Source organism: Ursus americanus, chromosome 3 (assembly GCF_024610735.1).
Source record: "Ursus americanus isolate L20-20 chromosome 3, mUrsAme1.1.p, whole genome shotgun sequence".
Taxonomy (NCBI): domain Eukaryota; kingdom Metazoa; phylum Chordata; class Mammalia; order Carnivora; family Ursidae; genus Ursus; species Ursus americanus.
In genome coordinates this window covers 97815167-97839368 of record NC_142129.1, presented here as the reverse complement: position 1 = coordinate 97839368, position 24202 = coordinate 97815167, and the positions used below count along the sequence as shown (strand labels likewise).

General features: G+C 54.4%; 1 protein-coding gene across 3 annotated transcripts in view; it reads left to right on the top strand.

Annotated features, from left to right (window-relative positions):
• Nucleotides 1-24202, top strand: part of GRB10 (growth factor receptor bound protein 10) — a 177974-nt gene that overhangs the window by 135464 nt on the left and 18308 nt on the right. For all 3 annotated transcript variants that reach the window (XM_045788518.2, XM_045788516.2, XM_045788519.2), the window contains 6 exons: nt 8350-8506; nt 15215-15330; nt 16441-16509; nt 18009-18146; nt 19572-19682; nt 21565-21663. In XM_045788518.2, the coding sequence (XP_045644474.1) occupies nt 8350-8506; nt 15215-15330; nt 16441-16509; nt 18009-18146; nt 19572-19682; nt 21565-21663 (690 nt within the window). The remainder of the gene's footprint in view (nt 1-8349; nt 8507-15214; nt 15331-16440; nt 16510-18008; nt 18147-19571; nt 19683-21564; nt 21664-24202) is intronic.

Genomic DNA, 24202 nt, shown 5'->3' with positions numbered 1-24202 from the left:
TGTTTCGGTCAGAGAGATGCTAGTTTAGTTCTTCAAACAGATTAGGCAGGAAAAGCCATATAATCTTTATTTCTTCTAGCAACACAAGGCTAAAGGCGTGTTGAGGCTCTTGTCTATGAACAATTTGGAGCCCACACAGAAGTAGACTGAATAGTGAGGTGAATCCCCACGTACCCCTCAGCCTGCTCCAGCCACACCCTATGGACTCCCCCCCCATCTGCTGTTTTGACCAGAATCTCATGTAAAAAATCACTTATTTGTAAATATTTTACAATATTTCTGGTTCTGTTAAAAGATCATGAGTGTTTTTTTTTTTACCAGAATCGTCATCACTCCTGATTCCTTACTATCATAAAAAATAAATTATTCAAATCAGAATTGCATCTGCATTGCATGTGTGTGTGGACCCAGTGCCCCTGAAAGACACCGCTGCTCCGGGAAGGGCCCGGCTCCAGGAGTTGGCTCCCACGGAGGTCCGTCCGGAAGGAGGCGCCCAACCCGGCCACGCTGCAGGCTTTGGCTTGATATTGACGCCGCACGCGTTCCTGCCCACCCTGAGCTGGTCACCAGCCCTCCTAGAGGTCACCCCCGCTGCCCCCGCCCCACCTCACGAAGGACAGTTGGACCTGGTGGGGCAGTTGAGGGGGGGGGGGGCTTCTGTTCTCAGACACCACCATTGACTTCTTCCCTGTGGGCTCCAGCTTCTTGGAATGCAAACAAACTCCTAACTACTGGGATTTCAGCTACTTAAAACCTGAGATCAAGTCTTTGGAGCACACATTCGCGATGAGCTCTTTCCGTGTAAAGGCTTTCTCTTTGTGGGTGTGTGCAGCAGGGCGATCTCGGCCGCGGCGCCCCCAGAAGGAGAAGACAGGTCAGACGGGCTCTGTCTGGAATGGTCATGTATTGAGTGTGTGCTCCCCGCGAGGGAGTTCTATGCACCCCCCCCCAAGTGACACCCGGCGTAAGCCTGTGTGACTATAGTTCCCCCACCGTGGCAGTGAGGGTGTTGATGGTCGGGGGGTGGGTGCTCACGCAGCAAGCTGAAGGAGGAGTCTAGAATCCAGGACTGGCAGGTTCTGAAGTCCGTGCTGTCACCATGGAGCCAGGATTCCTCTACTTAACTGATGCTCCTAGACGGTGTGGGCAGTGGGCACTGGGGGAAACCAGGATGTCCCGGGGACTGGGGACTGCACCGAAAACGTGCTTCATGACTGTTTCTTATGTGGCGAGACTGAGTGGACTGGTGCCTGGTCTGATTCTGTTCCTTAACAAACCAGTTTTAGGAAACAGCATTCTGCAAGCACATGGTCAGTTGTCTCTGCTGTTGGAGATGTTTCTGTTATTTTAGTAAAGTTTGATGTCTGGGGGCCTGGGTGGTTAAGCGTCCAACTCTTAGTTTCGGCTCAGGTCACAATCTCAGGGTCCTGAGATTGAGCCTTCCATTGGGCTTCATGGTCAGCACAGAGTCTGCTTGAGATTCTGTCTCCCTCTCCCTCTGCCCCTCCCCTGCACATGCTCTCTCAGTCTCTCCCTAAAAGAAACAAATAAATCTTTAAAAAAAAAAAAAAAAAGCTTGACATCTAGCGATGTATCCTGAGAAAATAGACACACACACACTGAGACTCATGTACGAAGATATGCCAAACGGTGCTGTCAGTGAGCGTGAAGGGCTGGAAACCACCCACGTGGACAGCCGTCAGGACAGCACCGTGGTCCACATGGCCACGTGGACAAACACTTCGCAGGCGCTGAAACATCAAAGAAGTGTAGTGCCCGGGAGATATTTACGACGTGACCTGAGGCTGACCAGCCTGATTGCAAAACTCTGCGTCCTGTGATCCTAACTATGTCAGTGTGTCTATTTATAAATACGTGTGCAAAAGAATACTAGAAGGGCACACGCTAGAATTTTAACTGATAGGGGAATTGTCGGTGATTCTGTTTTTTTTCCCTTGTCCCTTAATATTTTCAGGCATTACAACGAAAACTTATTTTTATAATAAAAAAACACTAATATCTCTGGGTGTGTGTATGTGTGTGTAACGTGTCAGAAATTTCCACTTTACGAGTCCCCGCCCCTCCCACCTTCACACTCCTGGGAGCAGCTGCCATTGTCCTTATGCACAGGAAAGAAAGTGGGTTCCTCCAGGTCGACTCCACCATGAATAGCATTCTCTTCCTCTTGAGATCCAAGTGAACAGCCCCTCACGGTGCTCGAGGATGTGTCCTTGCTGGTCCTTGCAGTTCTGGGCACAGGTGGCAGACACCTGTCACTGTTGTAGGGCACTGTGCAGGGACTTGCGTTCCCCTGTGCACTTCCCCTCACCGCAGCCCATGAACCCTGGTCCTGGAAACCAGAGGGGAGCCTGTCAGACAAGGAGGCCTGGTGTAGGGCGGAGGGAAGGTATGAAGAGTCACCAGCAAAGCTGCAAAGTGGACGAGGCCGTGCTTTCCGCTGGAGACCCTCGCTCGATATTTTCTGAGCAGGAAGGAAATGAGTGTGGCAGAAAGTGCTACAAGCGATGCCTCCCCAGCTTCCTCGCAGAGCGGCTGAGCAAGTGGGCCGGGCAGAACAAGAAGGATGAAGGAGCTGTGGCCCTGCTCCCCTGGGAGCTCCAGAGAGGAGGAGATGCAAGCAGATGTTCCCATGACAGCAGTAGTGGGGCCTCTTGATTGGCAGGGACCCAGGTAGGAGCCCTTGAGTGGAGCCTGGCTGACTGGTTGGTGCCACCACCCTGTTACACGCAGGGAAGCTGAGGCCCAGCTTTGCTTGGCTCCAAACGCTTGGGATCCCTTTGCTGTCTTTAGTCCACTGAAGGAGGATTGCATCTTTTCTAAAATAGCTTTTATTTCAGTTTTCGACAAAATGATATCAGTTTATCAATATTGCCTTTGTCAAAGTCATAGGCTACACATACCATTCGAGGAAAAAAAAATACAGAGGAGCAGATCGAAATCGAGTCTTCCAAATGGGTCTGTCTGGTTTGAAGGTGGGCCACCCTGTGCTTTGAATCTTGTCACCCACCCCGTGGGCTGGTGAGAGCCATTCAAGGAGGGGAGTCCGCTGGGGGACTCTGAAATCTGTGGTTGACTTTCAAGAACTATTCGATGCATTATTTTATATTTTAAAAGATATTTATGTATGTATGTATGAAAGAGAGGGAGAGAGAGGGAGAACAGGAGCCAGGGTGAGGGGAGAAGCAGACTCTCCACTGAGCAAGGAGCCTACATGGGGCTCGATCCCAGGACCCTGAGATCATGACCTGAGCCAAAGACAGACGCTTCACTGACTGAGCCACCCAGGCGCCCCTCAATGAGTTACTTTTAGAATTTTAACTACTTTAGAAAGGATTTGTAAGGACTGAAAATATTTTTTCATTGAAACTTGGAAGTCAACAGATTATAATGCAGATTTCTTTTAAAGTCAGTTTGACTTGTCCTAATTGAACAGGATTATTACGTACATTCTTATTACCTCGAATAGAGCCATATAATTACATGGAGCAGTTTCGGTTATCATACTTTATATCTTGAAGTAGAACCATTAGTTTAGAACAGAACTGGAAAAAATTGTTAGATTTACATTATTTTTCACTAAAATTTGTCTAGCCTAACCCTGGTTCTGCCCAGTCTGAACTGAATTTCATGTCTTCCGAACTTACTACGAAAGCCCAGTTAGGGGGCTTCAGGGCACGCCAGAATCAGACGCCTTTTCATGCAGCTCCTAGGAAGCAATGGAGCCCTCATGGCGGGGAAGATTCTCCCATGCTGGGAAGCGTCCTGGCGGCAAAGAAGCATAGCAGAGCCGATGCCCTGGGCTCGGGTCCGGGCTCCAGCAGTTTCTGTTGGCTGGATGCTGGGCAAGCCATTCTGCATTACTGAGACTCACGTCCCTCATCTCGTTGGGGGACGGTGACACCTGCCGCGGAGGGCGTTCACGTTGAGCCCCAGCATGGCTGTTGCGGTTTTCAGAGGTGGAGCCCCCCCAACCTGCCCAGGCACAGTTGTGGCCCCTGGGGCCGTCCGCTTGCCCGGACACAGCTGACTTTCCTGCTTTCCTCCTCGTGGCCCCAACCGGGACAGGGTACCATCCGCACATCCCCCTTCCTGTCCCTGGCAGTTCTTGGGTTACAACCTGACTTCTCCATAAGTGTTGACTTCAGAAGTTTCTGAAAACCTCAGCTTACGTCCTTACTTCCGAAAGTGCATTTAAAGTGGACTGGGAAGAGCTCAGGGTTAAGAAGTCGGTTGATCGAAGGTAAAGAAGGAAGACAAAGCTGGCCTGGGAGCTCCTGGCTCACCGCCCTCCCCTCCCTACTGTGTTGGCGTCCGTGCCAGAGTTTGGGGCCTCCCTCAGCTCTGCTCAGTCCATGTACCCTGAGGGGGCTGACCTTCAAGGACACCCTACACTGTGGACGGCTCTGGGGGTGAAGAGCTGAAAGTACCCCATTTTCTGTCTTTCTAGGGTGGTCTGGGCCAAAGTGAGAGCCTTCTGAACTCAGTAGGAAAGTCTGAGCCTTTGAGTCAGCCAGCAAGGTGTGTGCGTGAAGCAGGAGCAAGACGGACGGCAGGGTGGTGACCCCCATGGCCTACCTGTTGGGGACCCAGGGCCAGAAGCCAGAGTGCAGATCGGGGCCACGGAGATGATGTCACCTCCACCCTGATTGTTCTCAAACTCCTTCCCTTTGGTCTACATCTTACTCTGTGCAGGGAGTGTATAAAAAGCGACAGCAGGGCTCCGGGAACACCAGAATGTTCTATTACCGCTCCAGGGCTTTTATCACTGGCAGCAGCGCCAAGCGGGCAAGGGCTGGGCGGCCTGACGGAGCATTCCTGCCCCCACTGCCTCTGCAGAGAAAGTGCCTCATGCCATTGACAGAATTGTGTTCTCTTTAATATTACCATTTTATTTTTAAGCAATGAGCTACTTAATGTCTTTTGCAACAGAAAAGAGGAAATTGAGGATTCAGGGCTTGGCTTTTCCCACTGAATTGTTCCTGGTGCCTCTCACCAGTCACGAGGCTTGTGTTCCCAGATTCGCAGGCCTGAGTCAGGGTCCAGGTGGCCTCCTTCCCTGGTGTCTGCAGCTTGCAGACAGAGCCTGCCTCATTCCTGGCTCTGTTTCCGGTGCGAGCACACCCCCAGGGGGAGGTGCAAGGGCCTGAGACCTTTCCAGGGGGGCTCTCCTTAGCCTGAGCCGGGCCTGCACTGGGAGGCCAGTGCTACTCGCGGATCTCCATTTCACAGATGCGCGGCTGAGACACGGACCACTGTGCCAGATTCCCGCAGCTAGTTACCCATAAAGCCAGACTGCAGCCCAGTCTGATTTGAGACTCGCCCCCTGCTTTGTCAAGGGAGGTCGTAAATGGTGCTTTAACACTCTTAGAGCAAACACTGTGCTTTGCACTTCTGATTGACTCCCCAAGCAGTGCTCATGGCACAGAGCGGAGAGTGAGTCTCAGCTAATAGAGAACCTGCCTGAGGTCCCAGGGCCTGGCACTGTGGGGCTGTGCTCCCAGTTCACCTCCATCCTGGCATTACCCAGGTGCATACGCTCCCTGGACAGGCTGTACTCCAGGAACACAGGCCCATGGGAGGAACCTCTCCTGGCTGAGCCGTGAGCTGCAGGGGGCAGAGACCCTGGCGTGCTCACTGCAGAGAAGCTTCTGGGCTCTGTGTGAGATGCTTGAATGTCCATGCATCGAGGAAGGCCAAGCCTGCTCCCTGCAGCCCTCGCCCCAGGCCTGTGCGCGGAGGGCTGAGATCTTACATCCTTAATTGCTTTTAGAATGAGGCCAGGCACCAACCAGGTGGTGACTGAAGAGGCACCTCATGATGCTAGATGTCCCTTCAACTGCTGGCCTCAGGCACGGTGGACAGTGGCCAACCGCTACAGAACGTTTCTCTTTGTGCCTTAGTGTTCGCTAAAGTCCTCTCCGGTGCAGCCCCGAATGCGTGACCCGCCTGAGACTGCTGCTACGTCTTGGGGGTTTGTGGCGTTGCTGACCATCAGGCTCTGCTGTGTCTGGAGGTGGCTGGGGCAGAGCGGCCAGCGTGGGCTTCAAGGGGCCTGTCCCTGGAGCACCATCTGTGTCTGCTCCTGCCCCGGGCCTGCCAGCCCAGCCTACTCTGGGAATCCGAAAGCCATGGACTTGGCCGTGAGACAGAGCATATCTTAGCTTTTAATACTGAGACTATATATAGACCTCCGGGGGGTGGCTGTGAGCAGCAGGGAGGGGAAGAGTGAGTTTAAAGAAAAATGCATTCGGGCCAGATAGAAGATTAAGTACCGGGGCCAGACCTGATTTGGGGCAGGGAAATCGATACACAGACTTGAACGTGATCGAAGTGTTCTAGAGAAGCTGATGTTGATTGTAATCCCAGAGACACTCCCTCCGACCCCGGGCACAGGTGTCTCAGGAGCATGCTGGGCTTGGCAGAGGACATGGTGCACAGTACAATTCGTGCATTTCTAAGGAATTATCTGGACCCATTTGTGTTTTCTAAATTTGTTTCTCTTCCATGTTAATGCATTTTTGTGGGTTTTGTTTTTTTTAAGTTTTGACCTACAGACAGAAGACATTTTTCGTTGTTTAAATGTCACATTTATGGACTCCCTCATGTCAGCTGTATTTGAATATTTCATTTGTTTCGTGGAAGTATAACTTCTGTAGAGCGAAATGTGAACTCCCGGAAAGAGATGAGTAGGTTTCTATAAAAATGCATGTGAGTTGCAAGCTTGTCCCTCAGTCCTGATTGGCTCCCCTGGGATTTCTCCGGGTGGCTGAGAGGTGGCCGGCAGGGGTGGTGACCTGCCCCCGGGGAGCTGTGTCTCCAGGCTGGCCCTGCCTCCCCTCCAGCAGGGACAGTACTTGTGGGGCTGGACGATCCCAGTTCCTGCTCCTGCGTTCACTCCCTTGCAATAGGGACTTGTCCGCACAACTCACCCTCTCCTGCCAGACAAAGTTTGCACCTGGGAAAAGGGACAGAGAGGGAGCAAGAGAGCTGCAGCCACTTGGTCAGAACCAGCTGGCATTCAGAGGCCACGGGAGTTCTTGCTCCGAAGTTGCAAGTGCCCCCGGGCTACAGACCCAGATTTCTGAGAGACTTGGCAGCCAGGCCTGGATTCAGAGAACGCCCGTGCTCGGGCTCTGGGCGTCCCACGTTTCATTTCGCTGTCACAGGAAAACAGGAGCAGGGCTCTTTCCGGCCTCTTGGCCTGAGTGTCCTACCTCCACCTCACCAGCCCTGAAGTGGGGAGCCCGTTGGGGGGCGATTGCATCAGGCACAGGGAGGAGGGACCTGATTGGTCTGCTCTGCCTGGCTTGATTCACTACCTCGCGGACTGAGCCCGAGGCAGAAGCAGCCCCGCCTGCCCGGAGTCAGCCCGCCCTGCCAGCCCGGCTCCCGGCGCCTCTGCACAGGGCACTACTGGTGGGGCAGGTCTGGAGGGGCCCAGCCTGCCAGGGACAGCGGAAAAGCCGGGGACAAACTCCCTTTCAGGAGACCATCTCAGTTTAAAATGCCGTCTTGCTCCTCTGACTGCTTTTTCCATGCTGTTGAGGTAAGGTTTTGTGTCTGTTTTTAAAGCATCGCGTGCCCCCCACCCCCCGGGGGGGCTGCATCCCTGTCCCTCTCGCTCTGTCGCTGGGCAGAGGGTATTTATGGTCCCCGGCATTTCTGCTTGACTCTCCCTTTGCCTGGGAACGCGTCATTCGTGGTGGCTTTGAACTGGAAATGAAGCTGGCTGGTCATTTTGCAGGGGGAAGGGGGCCGAAGAATTTTATGACTGCGTTCATACTCTGCCCCATCTTTTTCATACTTTAAATTTCAGCAGATTCGTACTTTTATTCGTGTCGACTCTCCCTGAACCTTAGTGAACTGAGCTGTGGGGGGTGATGGGGTGCCGGCTGTTGCACCCCAGTGCCTGGGAACGGACAGCAGGTGGGCTCCTCAGAAGTTAGGATCTGGGTTGCTGTGCTTGTCCGTGCGGTTGGTTCCACTATGAAACGTCCAGCCCCGAGACCACCAGCAGTATTTGACACGAGTTCTGGCGCTTTCTGAGACAGGTGGCTGCAAAGCAGCTCGTATGTGCCGGCTTGGCTGTGCGCCCTGTCTGCCCCGAGATGTCCTGGCATTTCAAGAACTTCCTGTGTAACCTTCCATGCCCGGCCGCGGTGGGGCAGCGGGGCGCGCGGTCGGCCGGCTGCTGCCTGCTGCTCGGAAGGACAGAGGACCTGTGTTGGAATGCTGCTGTGCCTGCCTTTCCTGTTTGATTTTGATTCAGTGTTTATTCCTCGAAAACCCAAGTTGCTCATCTCTAAGTGTCCCCTTTGTATGTGGCAGGATGTGAAAATCTTCAGTGAAGACGGGACGAGCAAAGTGGTGGAGATTCCAGCAGACATGACAGCCAGGGACTTGTGCCAGCTGCTGGTTTACAGAAGTCACTGTGTGGACGACAACAGCTGGACGCTCGTGGAGCACCACCCACACCTGGGGCTAGGTAGGGAGCACACTGGGGGGCCCGGTGCCCCAGCCCGCACGGCGCGACGTCTGTGTGCCGTCCCCTCTCCACTGCACACCTGTTTCTCCTGACACTTCTGCCTCTCTCCCAGCCTTCCCCGATCTGCTTCCAGAGTCTTGCTTCTGGGAGGACGGCAGCAGCCGTTCCCGAGGGCACCAACACAACAAGAAGGTTCTGTCTGTGATTTGCCTGGAGAACTGGCTATGGCAGGTGCTCGGGGCTTGCTGCACAGCTGCAGTCTGGGGAGAGCAGCCTAGCAGGGCCTGGGCGGAGAGCACCATCCTGGCATCACCGTGCGGACAGCAACTCACCCACCTCATGGGAGTGGGGTGCCGCGGTGACGGCCTGCGGAAGTTGGAGTGCTGGGTGTACCTTTGGGCTGGTGCACAGTGTTCTCACTATCCGCACACACGTGCTGTGTCGTCTGTAGAGAGCAGGAGAATATTTTGAAACACGTACTGTTTACAGAACTTACTGAGGTTTTGGGTTTTACGGAGTTTCTTGCTCGGGTGGTCTATTTCAGGTCCAGAAGCTTTTCAGACTTTTGTTTAAATTCTTACCAGATAACGCATGGTGCTTACAAAATCACAAGCACACACTTAAAACCAGAATTTTCTCTGAATCAACAACTGTATCTCTTCCATGTGCTAAAGGAGAAAAACTACACAGATCACAGAGTCCTTCCCATGGTTCTGAACTTTTCTCGTGAACCTTTCTGGAAGATTAGTAGATCAAATTTAACCTTCCAGGTCTGGAATGATGTTATACAGTCTAAGCCTAAACATGCTAGGAGATTTGAGTTGGCAGTGTGTTTTGTTTTGTTTTTTTGTCAGAGTGAGAGAGGGAGAGAGCGAGCACACAAGCAGGCTCCCTGCTCCAAGCCTGACACGGGGCTCGATCCCAGGACTCCGGGATCATGACCTGAGCTGAAAGCAGACGCTTCACCGGCTGAGCCCCCCAGGCGCCCCTGAGTTGGCGTTGTTTTAATCACTGAGTTCTAGCTCCCCGTGCCGTCAGATACAGGTGCAGCTCACAGTTAGCACTGGGAACACTCTCTCTCGTCTTTCCTGTTCCTGCCCGTCTCCAGTGCACTTGCACGCCAGCAGAAGCTTCCTCCATCATCTCTAGTAGCCTTCTCCCGCCAGGTGCATTCACTGGTGCCACCTGCAGGAACGGGTGAGCCCATTGTCAGGCTCCAGTTTGGGACACCCACGAATAGAACCTGCACTGGTCTCATGGGGCCGCCAGAAGCATCTGCTGATGCACGAGTAACTTGGAAATTAAACAATAGTTGGAACCTTGTAGCATGTATGGACACATGCATGTGCCACACATGTGTATGTGCACATATATACATACATGCACACGTGCACACACAGAGAACAGCGTGTATGAACATGTGCACACACCGCACATGCGTACGTACACATATATGCATACGTGGACATGTGCACACACGGAAGAGCATGTATGGACACATGCACACACCACACATGCGTGTGTACACATACGTACACACATGCACGCGTGCCCACACACAGAACAGCATGTATGGACACGTGCACACGCCGCAAATGCGTATGTACACATATATGCACACGTGGACACGTGCACATGCCGTGCATGCGTATGTACACATATATACATACATGCACACGTGCACATGCACAGAAGAGTGTGTATGGACACGTGCACATGCCGTGCATGTGTATGTACACATATTTACACGTGCACACACACAGAATGAACTTAAACACAGCTGTGGACCTGGACCCAAATATGAGTATTCTTGAAGCCCATTCAAAAGTCTGAATAATCTCACTTTGAAAGGAATTGTAGAAAGATAAGAATATGTTCGTCCACACCAAAAACACGTATAAAATGGGGACAGATACACACAATAAAATCGAACATACAAAGACTGTGAGAAATTTTGATTCACATATTTGTTGTGGTACCCTTGATTTCTCAAACATCATGCCAGAGATCAAGAATTTATATACGGTAAAACTTCGGAAATCATCACCCATGTGAAAAAGAATTTATTCTGAGAAACTCAAAAAAGAAGCACATGGTATTCTTAGCGATACGATAGTTCTATGCTTTATTCCTTATTTATCTTACTCACGATGGACTTAACATACCCTATGGGGATAATACCTTTTTATTTCTTAAGATTTGTTTATTTATTTATTTATTTGAGAGAGAGTGTGCGCGCACACACGCACAAACGGGGAGGAGGGGCAGGGGCAGAGGGAGAAGCAGACTCCCCCCCGCTGAGCAGGGAGCCCGATGTGGGACTCGATCCCAGGACCCCAGGATCATGACCTGAGCCGAAGGCAGACGCTTCGCCGACTGAGCCACCCAGGTGCCCCTAAAGGGGATAATACTTTCTTAGAAAATCAAGTTAAAGTGACAAAAAAGGAAGGGAGAAAGAGAAATGATGAAAGAAAAAGACAAAGGAACACTCGGCTCCCATTTGGGATCCTGTTTGACAAAAAGTCCGTGAAGTTGATTGCAAGTGTGTGAAGTGCCCTCTCGAGGCTCCTCCTCAGCTCCTTTCTGCCACCAGCCCCTGTTCCGTCGGCAGCAAGTGAGCACGCTCTGAACACCTAGGTCTGCACAGGACATGCGAGCTTTTAGAGGCTCAGTCACGCCATCCTCGGAGGTCAGAGCCACAGAAACCTCCCGCTGTCCGCCAAGAGCCTCGGCCTTCCGGCCCCCGTATCTTCTCTGTGTGTTCTTTCGTTTGTGATGCAAGCCTGTCCTTTTTTAAAATCGGTCAGGTTGCTGTTGAGGCAGAAATGCTATTCTTTCCAGTATTCGGTAGCATCCGCGGGTCAGACAAACAGCAGTGGGGACAGTGGACGTCCAGGAGCCTGTTGCACACCACCATGGAGTAGGCACCACGGGCGTGCCCATCAGCGAAGCGCGTGCAGTGCCAGCACTGGAGCCCCGCAAACGGGCGTGAGTGTGCTTGCTGGTGCAGGATGATGTTCTGGGGCTGCTCCTGGGTCCTGGCATTCAGCCAGGTGACCCCCACTCTCCGGACAGAGCCATCCTGCCCCACGTCCCCAGTTACTGATAGGACCCTTTGGAAAGTCGCTTTCTCTGGCACGTTGGCGATGCTCTGGGGATCTGCACGTACACGAGGCCTGTGGTTCGGGGCCAGGCAGACAGTGCCCCAGGTCTGTAAGCTGATAGAAGGCAGACAGTTACCCCGATAATTGAGGCATAAGTAAGCTAATTCCAGTGGCACTTTGAGCCTGTGGATAGCCTTCGAATTCAGCATTTCAAGGCACAATTATTATCCTGATCTTCGCAGGAAAAATATTAGATCCTTAGTGATATTAAACTTTATCCCAACCAGGAGTGGGGATTGAGAACAGATGGTTTTGTTTGCACTAGCAGAAGACCACGCATGCGTGTGTGTGGCTGCAGCCCTCAGCGGCCCCTGTTGGTGGGGGTGTCATACTTGGTGGGGGGAGCAGGTGCAGAGGCGCCCTCTGGTGCTCGGCGGCAGCATCTCTGGATGGTGGGAGTGTTGCCGCTCCCTCTGAGCCATGCTGCTGTCACACCCTGGTCAGTGCCTTTCTTACGCCCGCCCCGGCGTCAGCTCCTGAAGTCACTTACCACTCGAGGCGGTTTGACAGGTTGGGGCAGAGCCCTTAGTGATGGACGATCTTAGGGAAGCACGGTCTGTGCCTTGTGACTTCCAGCTCTGGCAAGCCGCTCCCTGGATGTGACGTCTTCATGTGTCACATATGTCAGTGAGTCCCACATGTCCTACCTGTTGGGGGGGGTCTTGCCTTGGTCTTTTGTGTAGAGCTCTCAGCCTTGTGAATACTGTCCCTGACCGAGGCCACTGAGCGGCCGCCGAGTCCAGCGGGAGGGTCCGGAACGGGGCAGGCACGGTCCTGCTGTCTGCCCCGAGCACGTGAGCAGTGAGTCTCCAGAGGGCTCACTTCCGTGGGGATGCCTGCACATGGAGTGCCCGTCGGGATATTTAACAGCCAGTCCGCAGCTGTGTCACGTGAACAAACGATTTCTTTAAAGGGATTTTGTAAAACTGGAACTGGGGCATGCAGACCGGTCAGCATGGAGCACGGTGACCAGAAGACAGCTGCCGGAGGTCCAGGGATTTGGGGAATTCTGTTGTTGCAAGAATTAGATTGCAGCCCTCCAGGAAGAAGCCTGAGCTCTCTCTTTGGGCTGTTCACAGCTCTGCGTGTGTACCTGGCCAGGTGAGAAAGGTGTGGTAGTCACCCTCTGGAGGACTTGGCCGCAACAGGGATGTGCGGACAGGTGTCAGAGGAGAAACAGCAGCTGTATTCAGCCCTTGGTGCTCACAAAGGCCTTCAAGGCTGACCTTTCCCATCTCTGTCTCCTTGTCATTCTATCGGAAGGGCACCAGAATGCTGTCCTTTCCCCATTGAGATATTTAGAAGGAAGGCTGCTTATCGGGCATGTCCAGACATCAGGGTTGTTTTCCGTGGTATCTCCTCCTCGACTTTGATCACAGTCCCCAGTCCTGAAGAGCCCCAAGCAGCTGTTGCAAGCGTGCTGACAGCCGGCTCTGCTCCCTGCCGTGGGTGGACCATGCCGGGTGCAGGCACAGCAGCGGGGCAGCAAGGTGGGATCCTGACGGCAGCCCGGGCGGGCGGCTCAGGTTTCTGCTAAGGACTCGCTTGTCCGTGCACATTTTAAGGCATGGAAGTAAGATCTGCCCTTTTGAGTCGAGTGCTCTGTAACCATTTTGCGTGTGGAGTAGGGTGGTGGCGTAGATGCTGGATTTGGTGTCAAAAATTTGAAAAAATACGAATCCCCTTTGAGGACTGTCTGACTCTTCCATTTGCACAAAACATTCTTTGGGAACACCCTGATGAAATGTCGCTTTCTGTTGTGATGATAGGAAATTGATGGAGGCAACAGGATAGTTTAATAGAGTCACCCAAGGTCGTTTGAAAGTACCTGTTGTTAGGGGTGCCTGAGTGGCTTGGTCGGTTAAGCATCTGCCTTTGGCTCAGGTCATGGTCCCAGAGTCCTGGGGTTGAGCCCTGCGTCGGGCTCTCTGCTAGGAGAGCCTGCTTCTCCTTCTCCTTTTGTTCCACTGCTAGTGCTCTCTCTCTCTCTCTGTTAAATAAATAAATAAAATTAAAAAAAAACAAACCTGTTTTTAGAATCATAGAGAAAGTGAGAACTGGAGAAAAGAGCTTTGAGCTGATGTTGTCAGAGTGGCTTTTTGACAGCTGGGAAAACTGGCACGTGGACATCCAGTGGCAGATGGGGTCTCTGGGAAGGGGTCACACACAGTCTTGCTGAGCCCAGTGCTGTCCCAGGGCTCTGGGACCCCTGCGGGCTGGAGTAGGGGAGCCACGAGGCCTCTGTTTTCACCTGTGGGTACCTGCGCCCCCGCGAGCGGCACCAGAGTGACCCAGAGCAGAGGAGCACGCCCCGTTCCGGGTGCATGGGTTCCCCGCTCCCATCTGCCCGGCCGCCCTGGCCCAGTCTATGCGCAGCTGTCCCGGGATCTTGCCTCGTGGGAGGGACGTAGGGAGGGAGGAGGCGGCTCTCGGGGGGGGGGGGCGTGCATGTGTCCACGTGTGCCCCTCAGAGCTGCTGCCTCCCCACGGGTCCCCTGGGGCTTATGACCCTGCGCAGACCTAACACTCTGCTTTGGAACGCGCTGTGGTCTCGTCCTCGCTTAGGTCGCTGTAACCCCACTGGTCTGTTTTTCCTTATTTTACCTGGTGGAAAATTTCAGGTTTGTAAACCAACCGTCACCTGGTTTGGGGTGCTTGGCTTTGTCCCTGTACCTACAGAGATGTTTTTTCTGACTAAATTTTGGAACACAAATCACTGATTTGTTTTGTACCAGAAAATCCATTTTAAATGAATGCCAGCCTGGGCCAATCCCTTTTCTGAAAGTAAACGCGGCAGTCGTTATCGCACACTCACCCCAGGCATAGCTCCTCCCTCCTATCGTGGGGACACGCAGGGCAGAGTCATGAGTCCCTTGTTGCTGGCAGATTCCCTCGCAGCCCAGAGCAGGGGGACCTGTTCATGGCTCGCGGCTGGTGCTGGGAGTGGCCCCGGACTTCCGGGCGGCAGTAGGGAGGACAGCCCCTGCCTCGGCAAGTTCGGGCTGCAAATCGGTTTTTACTGAAGAATCCTCTGCTTGGTACCAAGGCTCCAGCTGTGGGAAAGGAGGGGGCTTTGGAGGACCCACTCATTCCGTCCAGGCCAGCTCTGTGGCATCTCCTTCTTTGCACTTTATGTCAGTTCCCCTCCACTGTCCCCTCACCCACCTGCCGTCCTGTGGTCCCTCCTGCCACTCTTGTCTTGTGGATGTTTTCTCAGTTACTGTAGTCCCTGTTCTTTATGAGAGTTGAAACTTTTAATTTAAGGGCAACATCATTTGCTGGGAGTCTTTATTAACTCCCTCAACCTTCGTCAGTGCCAAACAGAGAAGCAGCATATGGAAGTCAGGACTGACTTCAGTTCCTCACCCCACCTGTCGCAGGACCCCTTGTGCATGAAAGAGAGACTTAAATGTCGTCCAGTCCTGGACCTCCTCTTGGCTCGCGGCATGGAGGAACGGAACGTTAGCCAGAGGCTGTCGTCGGGGGTAAAGCCACCTTGCAGTTTCCACCTGTGTCGTCTCACACCTATGTTTTTTGTCTGCAGAAAGGTGCCTGGAGGACCATGAGTTGGTGGTCCAGGTGGAGAGTACCATGGCAAACGAAAGCAAGTTTTTATTTAGGAAGAATTACGCAAAATACGAGTTTTTCAAAAATCCTACGGTGAGAGTCTTCTCTCTCTGGGTTTGGGGTTTGGGACTCTTGAAAGCTTGGGGTTGATCCTTGGGGTCGGTAGCACAGAGGATACCATAATGAGATGGATGCAGGGGGTTGCAGAAGGGTTTGAGAGTCCGGGCTGTTGTCTCGCAAAGCGGTCTTTGCAGAACTCCGTCTCTGCTGCTTACCTAAATGCCTCTGTAGTGGCCATGGGTAGCGAGTGCGTCTGTCCATGGTAGCAGGGGGACAGGGGGCTAGCTCTGAGTCAGGGGAGATGAGGGGCAGGTTTTTCAGTTATATCCAAAGTTCAGGGTTAAATTAGAACAAATTGGTTCAATACTCAGCAGAATAAAAACTCATTACTCTCTGCAAATAGCAAATAATACTTTGTGGTTTGTGGAAGAATGAGTTTCCAGGCACGTTGGGCTGGATCTTTCTTTCCTTTTTATTTTTCTGGGGTGGCGGGGGCATGTGTCCTGTGACCTGTCAGGATCGGCTGCCTCCTGCTGCCCTAGCATGCGCTCTTGTCCTGAGGCATGAGGCTGAGCCGTCGTGACGTGAGCAGAAGACCCCCTGTCAACTTCTGGCCGGTGGTTTAGCTGCTTTTTTATTTAAAGTAAGACATTCGATAACTAATTTTGCGTAACACCGTGTGGCGGGCCTCGGCCTTGGTGCATGCTGAGAGGCACGAATGCACATTAAACATGATAGATACTCCAGCCTCGAGCTCACCATTTAAGGAAACATGGCAACATTTTGAAGTAGGCGTTCCCACTGAGGGATAGGGGAGGAAGAGGGACCGTCATTTAAAATCTTTACGGACATCCGCACGCCTGTAGGAATTTTTTTTTTTTTAAGATTTTATTTATTTGACAGAGAGAGACAGCCAGAGAGAGAGGGAACACAAGCAGGGGGAGTGGGAGAGGAAGAAGCAGGCTCCTAGAAGAGAAGCCTGATGTGGGGCTCGATCCCAGAACGCTGGGATCACGCCCTGAGCTGAAGGCAGACGCTTAACGACTGCGCCACCCAGGCGCCCCTGTAGGAATGTTTTTAACACTGGCTGCCTTTCCCCGCTTTTAAACTAACCCTTCTGTATTTGGTTTCCCATTTCCCTAGAATTTCTTCCCAGAGCAGATGGTTACTTGGTGCCAGCAGTCAAACGGCGGTCACAGCCAGCTTCTGCAGGTACGGGCCAGGAAGGGTTTCGGGATGGGCGTCCTCTCGTGCTGCCGTGGCAGCTCCCCAAAACCTTGACAGGGTTGCATTCTTCATCACGTACTAGCCTGGGCTCCTGACGGGGTTTAGAGTAGCCAGAAATCAAGGTGGACTTGGGAAATGTTTGTGCAGCCAGGCTCCTTCGAAGCGAAACAAGCTCTTACAAACAGGATAAGCTTCCTCCAAGCCAGAAGCAGCGCGAGCAGACGGGCAGGAGAGAGAAGCCGCAGGCCGGCACGTTCTCCTCCGGAGCGCGGGGCCTGGGTCAGGCCGCCACCCTGGGGATCTCCACCCCAAGACGGAGCCCCCTTATCGTGAGAAAGGATTGGGCTGCCATGAAACCCTTTAAGAGGCAGCAGAGTGTATGTTCAAGTTAGTTTTGTAGCTGTCTTCGTTGTCCCTCTGCCTTCTGAAGTCTTTCCAAGAAAACCTGGCCTTTCCCCAGCCCCTCCCCATGGGGGGGCCTCTGGCTGAGTCCTGCTCACGTGCTTCCAGGAAAGTCGGGAAGGGGACTATTACTGCTGTGCCCCGAGAAACGTGTCTGTTCACAGGGTGTTAAGTGAGAGAACAGACCATTCACGAAGGCAGCCAACACTATCCAGGCGGCATCAGATACAAGAGAAACCGCTAAAATTTAGTTCCTACAGAATTCTGCCCACTGTCCTCCTTTGTCCACTCTCTGAGTCACTAGGTGTGTTTTCAGCTCCCACACGGTGAGGGTTTCAGAGCTCCATTCCAGTATCTCTCCCAAAGCCCCCCGACCCTGACCATAGCGTTTGACTGCTCCAGCCAGAGTTGTTGCCGTGTGGTTCTCCCGGGCCGTGAGGGTGACATGGCTTGGTGCCTGATTTGGGATGGCTTGTGTGCTCAGTGAGGGTGCTTGCGGACTCTGTCCACTGGCCCGTCCCCCGTGCGGGAGGAGCCATGTCCCCTCACAGTCCAGTGTAGAGGACCCACCACTGTCACTGCCCCAACCTCACTCCCAGACCTGGCTTCTGACCTCGGTTTCCCGAGGAAGCTGTGCTGCACGTGGGAGGGGTCAGCCCGGACAGCGGCATCACCCAGGCGTTGCTGGAGAGAACCATCAGCTCACGTTCCCATGGAAGGCGACACACTGAAAGGGACATGCTTGGTCTCCGTCCACACTGCTCCCGGTGCTTCCTGTCGCCCTGACTCTGATGATTGGGCTGCATGTTTTATGGAAGACCCTGAGAAAGTGCAGGGCCCTTAACCCTGCTGTCTTACAGGGAAATCTGTGACTTCCCGTTTTTGGTCAGCGTTAGGGAGGCCCATTGGCTGGGGTTTTAGGATTTTTGAAAGGAAAACTATTGTTTGAAAATGCTTGCTTTGACCAAAGAAAAGAGTGTTTTTGTGATTCAGACGATGTGAAAATGCCCGCGGTGGCAGTAGGACGCGCCTGCTCCCTGCTGACGGCAGCAGCATCTGACTCTGACGCATCTCTTCAACAGAACTTTCTGAACTCCAGTAGTTCTCCTGAAATCCAGGGCTTTCTGCACGTGAAGGAGCTGGGGAGGAAGTCGTGGAGAAAGCTGTATGTGTGTTTGCGGAGGTCGGGCCTTTACTGCTCCACGAAGGGGGCGTCCAAGGTGGGTTTTAAAGCCGCTGCGGCCCCCGCCGTCACACCAGGCCGGGGGCATTCAGTGTGGATGCGGCTTCACTTGAACATACACATCAGGGTTCCCCAGGCTTATGATAACTGGTTCAGCTAAGTCCGAGTTCCTGGCCCGCTGGTCGCCCTTAGAAGCCAGGCGACAGCCCAGACCTATAGGCCCCCAGGGCACCTCACCACTGCGCCCCCAGGCCGGCCAGCCCTGGCCCCCTCTGTAGCTTGGGAACAGAGCCTCCTTGGCGGCCTGAGTCCCTGAAGGAAGCTGACTCAGTTTCCATAGTTTGGAAGTTAGCATCCAGGCTGGCCGCGGGATGGCTGATGGATTGTTGCCAGCTAGTACGCGTTATCGTAGATACCCCCGGGAAGAGATTGGAGGTGTGCATGTATTTCCAGTGGGAAGAGGAGGCGAGAAACAGAACAGGCAGCTGCAGGCTTCCAAAGACAGCTGGGGCATTGGGGGCTCACCTTGCTGGTTGGTGTCCTTGCACACTCCTGCTTGCACACTGTTCTTGTGATGGCGTGAGCGTGCCCTGAAGCGGGAGAGGGCCCCGCAGACCATGGCCGGCATGTGCCACTCCTGCCAGCAGAGAGGAGGGAGGGCCCGGTGGGACCCCAGGTGAGGGCTCTGAGGGCCAGGCTGCCTTCCAGCTGCTCTGCGCTGTCAGCGGCTGCCCCACGTGAGCTGGGGACGAGGGGCATGGCAGGTGGAGAAGCTTCCATCTGGTACAGGGCGGGAAGGACAACTTGATCTCCCAACTTCCCAGCGCCCTCGTGGTTGCTGAACCCAGAGCAGGAGGTAGAACTGGGACGATGGAGGGTTGGGGACAAGTCTGGGACAGGCTGTCGGTGGGAAAACCGTGGGACATCTGGACGCCACACAGCAAGGCAGCAGAGGCGGCGTGGGCCGAGCCCTGCAGCGCACTCTTCACTTTGAACGTAGGCTGCAGATGTTCTCCTGGTTTTCACTTTGAATGTTTGGTTAGGGGGCTTTGATATGGCAGAGTATCAAATAGGTTGTCCCAGTGGGGTTTTGTTTTTTTTAAAGATTTTATTTATTAGAGAGCACACAAGCAGGGGGAGGACAGAGGGCAAGGGAGAAGCAGGCTCCCCACCGAGCAGGGAGCCCAAAGCGGGGCTCAATCCCAGGACCCTGCAATCACGACCTGAGCCCAAGGTAGATGCTTATCCAGCTGAGCCTCCCAGGCGCCCCCGTTGTCACAGTCGTGGGAGGTGGGTGCCCTTGGGGAGGGCTGGGTGTGTGTGGTCTTAGCCTAGCACCTGCAGAGAGGAATGCACGCACAGTGTGCGCAGACTGCCCTCTGTTGACCAGCACGTGCGAGCGTCTGCTGTTGGCTGTGCTTGGGAAGTTCTCCCCTGTGAAGCTGGCCCCCCTCTTCCGCAGGAGCCCCGACACCTGCAGCTGCTCGGGGGCTTGGAGGAGAGCAGCGTCTTCTCCCTGATCGCCGGCAGGAAGCAATACGGCGCCCCCACTGACTACGGCTTCTGCATAAAGGTACCGCACCCCCGCCCTGTCTGGGGGCTGCCGCTCCCGATGGCATCCCGCTGGGGCTTCACAATGAAACCGCAAACTGCTTTCTTGGTGCAGGGGTTGTTTGGGTTATTTTCTAACATAAGCTCAGGCTCACGGTGGATGGATTCATTCCTGTGCGCTCACGACGTGTCGATCCCTGAGTAGCTAGCACCTCGGGTAGAAGCAGGGGGCGCGACGGGCGGTGTGTGTCCACAGGCTCCGTGGCTTCGTGACCCCCAGCCTGTCACTTGGGTAGCCTCCAGAGTGCCGGGAGCTGACACTTTCCATATGGGCTTCCAGTCCCTGGGACAGTGGGTGTGCCCCCTGCCCTGCTTCTGCACACGTGTGTGAGAGCACGTCCTCACGCGTATTTCCACATGTGCACACATGCACACACCTATACAAACACAGATGTGCACACATACATATGCTCACATGTATACACACCCCACACATGGGCGCACCCGCGTGAATACAAAGAGATGCATGTGCACACTTGCATACACCTATGTGAATACAAGGAGATGCACACACGTGCACACGCGTGCACACACTCGCGTGAATACAAGGAGATGCACATGCGTGTGCACACATACACACCCATGTGAGTGCGAGGAGGTGGGTGCACACACGTGCATACACGTGCACACACCTATGTGAATACAAGGAGATGCACACACGTGCACACGCGTGCACACATTCGCGTGAATACAAGAAGATGCACATGCGTGCGCACATGTACACACCCATGTGAGTGCGAGGAGGTGGGTGCACACACGTGCATACGCGTGCACACACACTCCTGTGCGCAGGGCCCGCTCTGCCCGGTGAGGCCGTGCTGATGTTGGTCATGGTCACGGTAGATGCTATTTGCTGCATACTCCCTGCGCACAAGGTGCTCCGCTGAGCATTCTCCCTCCGTCCTCTTCCTGCATCTTCCGAGGTGCTCACAGGTGGGAGCTGAAGCAGCCCCATCGCTCACATCCAGTCACCAGTGAGTGTGCTTAGAGTCCCCCAGCCGGGCTGACTTCTGAGTCAGGGCTGCACCCCAGCCTGAGGAGAGGACAGGGAGCAGGGGCATGCTGCTCCCTAAGATACCAGCTTGTACTTCACCTGGGGAAGCTTCTTGGGGTTGCAAGTAGCAGGAGCCCTAGGGCCCAGGGTGCACAGAAGATCAGCATGAGGGCAGCCTCAGGGCTGGCTGGGGGCCATTGAAGCCCAGGTGGCCAGGGTCCCCACCTTCCCCAGCCCATACCTGCAGCGGTTCTCCCCCATCGCCAGGTAAACCCTGCCTCTTCATGGGGGCACCTGCCGTCCCTCCACAGCAGCATGTGTGACAGTGATCCCCCACTTGCCCCAGACTGCTTGCCCCGCTAATCCCCCATCTCTGGGGTGATGCTGGCCTCACTCTCTGGACCTTCCATGGGTCCGTGCTTGGGGCCACTCAGATACACCATGGGCCCTGAGCTCCTTAGGGGCTTCTCCCCTCGCTGGCTGAGCCCTGCAGGGGCCCTTCCTCGGCCGCCACCTGTCTTTCTGGGAGGCGACCAGATATCTTTTCTTGCATAACTCCGGGCCTGACTCTCTGGTCGAATCCCGCTTTCCCCGCACAGACCTAGGCACCCCCTTGTCCCCATGGCACCCACCACCTTCCCCTGTGAGAGTTTGTCTCCTCTGGGGTCCCCCTGTTGGGGCCGGCTGAGCACTCGTGACTACAACCCAGGCTGGTCCATGTCGGGCGGAGGAGGCACCCTCTCTGGTCTCGCCCTGCTGGTTGGTGTGCGTCAGACCCAGCCTTGCCCAACACGGGCCTGCTCCACCTTCACCGTGTCCCACTCACTGAGTCCCCTCTTACCTCCTGTAGCCAAACAAAGTTAGGAACGAGACGAAAGAGCTGCGGTTGCTGTGTGCGGAAGATGAGCAAGGCAGAACGTGCTGGATGACGGCGTGCAGGCTTCTCAAGGTATGCGGCGTCCTGCGCAGCCTGTGCCTCTCTTTGTGGAGAGCCCTCCCGATGGCGCGCCGGCCCCGTGTGCCCGCACGTCTTTCCAAACAGGGTCTCAGAGGCTTCTCACAGATGCTTCGCGTTAGAAAGGTCAGAGCCGGGGGCGCCTGGGTGGCTCAGTTGTTAAGCGTCTGCCCTCAGCTCAGGGTGTGATCCCGGCGTTCTGGGATTGAACCCCGCATCGGACTCCATGCTCCACTGGGAGACCGCTTCTTCCTCTCCCACTCCCCCTGCTGTGTTCCGTCTCTCGCTGGCTGTCTCTCTCTCTCTGTCAGATAAATAAAGTCTTAAAAAAAAAAAAGTCAGCTGGCTTCCGGCCTCGGCACCTGACGTTCAGGGACTTGGTAGGATGCAGGGCAGCTCCCCGGTCTCTCCTGCCAATGCCAGGAGCACCCCAACCACTTGAGACCACCAAAAACATCTCTAGATATGACCAGATGTCCCGGGGGGCCTGGGAGCGGGGCACTGCGCCGGCTGAGAGCCCGTGGCCTAGAGAAATAGGACTAGAAAGACCAGACCAGGAGACAGGGAGAGAGCAAATAGCTCGTCAGGAGAGTTAATGATTTCCGAGGCTGAGCATCAGGCTCTTAGCTTCCCAAAAAGCTGGGGCCACAAAGGGAAACGTGACACACTGTGCAGCTCACCGTGGTGCCGGATGGACAGCAGAGAACACCTCACTTGCGTTCCCACAGAATGTCCCTTGTGTATATCCATGCCCCACGTGGCTGTAGTTACGTATGTAAAGTCCGTGGGCATCGCACAGTGGCTGTGCATGGTGGTTGTGCAAGGTGAACGGCAAGGCGTCAGGAGAAGTTGGTTCAGTCAGGTGGCCGACCTGTGCCAGGGTCTAGGAATCTCTACGAAAACCCCAACCTTCACTGAAGCTTCCAGCTGGGCAGAGAGTCAGGGCGGAGAAGGAGGCGGAGCCCACGACCCCTGGAGATGCCAGAGAACATGAGCCCTAAGGGTAGGCATCCTGTAAGCCTCTCTTTCCCAGGCCCGTGCCTTGTTTTATTTTTGCTGCCGATAAAACAAAGAAGGTTTAAGTGTAAAATGTTGTTTTGTAACCAGGGAGGAGACGTTAGTGTTGGTACAGGGCATCGTAGATCAGAGGCGACTCCTTTACAAGCCAGCTTTACAAGTTACGGGATGTCCGTTCAGAGGAGTACACCTCAGTGACCCGAAGAGCGAGGTTCTCTCTGGAGTGTATTGTGGGAAATTCCCAGGATATATTGTTAAGAATTAAAAAGCAAAGTGCTACCTTTGTTGCAGGAGCAAGGAAAGGAGAAGCTGAAATACATGTGTGCGATAGCTGGTGTGCACGGGAGCACTCGCTGGGACTGCTGGGGGAGGGCGGGCACGGACCCACACACACGGGAGCAGATGTGGGAGGGACACCTTGAATGGTTTCTGTATTTGTGTGATTTTTTGGCTCTGCGGGTGTATAGAATATTTTGGAAAAAGCAGAAGAGGAAGTGGGAGCACATCTATGACACTGTGGGTTCGGTGCTTCATGAGGTCTCCCCCTCGGCTTCACGCATGAGGAAGCAGGGCCGGCGGACAGGACGGAACAGGACAGAACAGGACTGTCCTTGGGCACTGGCATAGGAGGACCAGGCACAGGGAGGGAAATGTGCAGAATGAGCAATGACGGTAACGTCCAACGTTATTATTCACGCCAACAGGAATGTGTCCCGTCGGATGTTAGCATAGTATTAGGAACGTTCCTGAGCATTTGCTGTGGGCCACGCTGCTCATCACTTCTACCCTGTGGCCCCTCCCCTCGCCACAGCTGGGCGGCGTGCATGCTGTCATCGTCTCACTGGACCGATGACAGACCTGAAGCCCGTCGCGTCCCGCCCCCGGGGCCGGGGCTTGGGGGCTGCTGGTTTGCGCACAGTTGGCTCCGGAACCCAACACTGGGCTCCAGAGCTGGCCACGGCACTTCGCTGCCCTTCCTGAGAGCCAGCAGGAAGGGGACACCCATCCATGTCTGCACATGGCCCTGTTGCCTCCAATCAGCCCCAGACTCCACATCCCAAAGTGCCATTCCTGAAGGAGCTGGGGCAGGACCTAACGGCCACTGCAATATGGCCGCGACGGGCTCTTGAGCCAGTGTCAGGTGACGCAGAGCTGACTGGTGCCTTTGGTCCCAGCTGGTTATGTGCCACAGTGTCCTGCCACCACCGAGCAGGCTGATAGACTTTACCCCACGTGAGAATTCCTTACTTCGCCCTCCCCACTCCCTGTCCTGTCTCGAATTGTCTTGGTCTCAGAGCGGGAAGCGTAATCAGAAGACCATTGCCCCTCACCTTGCACTCTGATGTTACCTTCAGAATGGGGTGTATTTTCTTCCGGGGGTTGGGACCGTTTGAAGCCATGGGGAGACCTTATAAAATGCCTCCTGTTCTCTCAGCCTAGCTCCCGTCCCAAGCTCTGGATGTGAGCATAGACTCAGGTCCCTCACTGTCTGTCTCCCTGACCGGGGACCTGACCG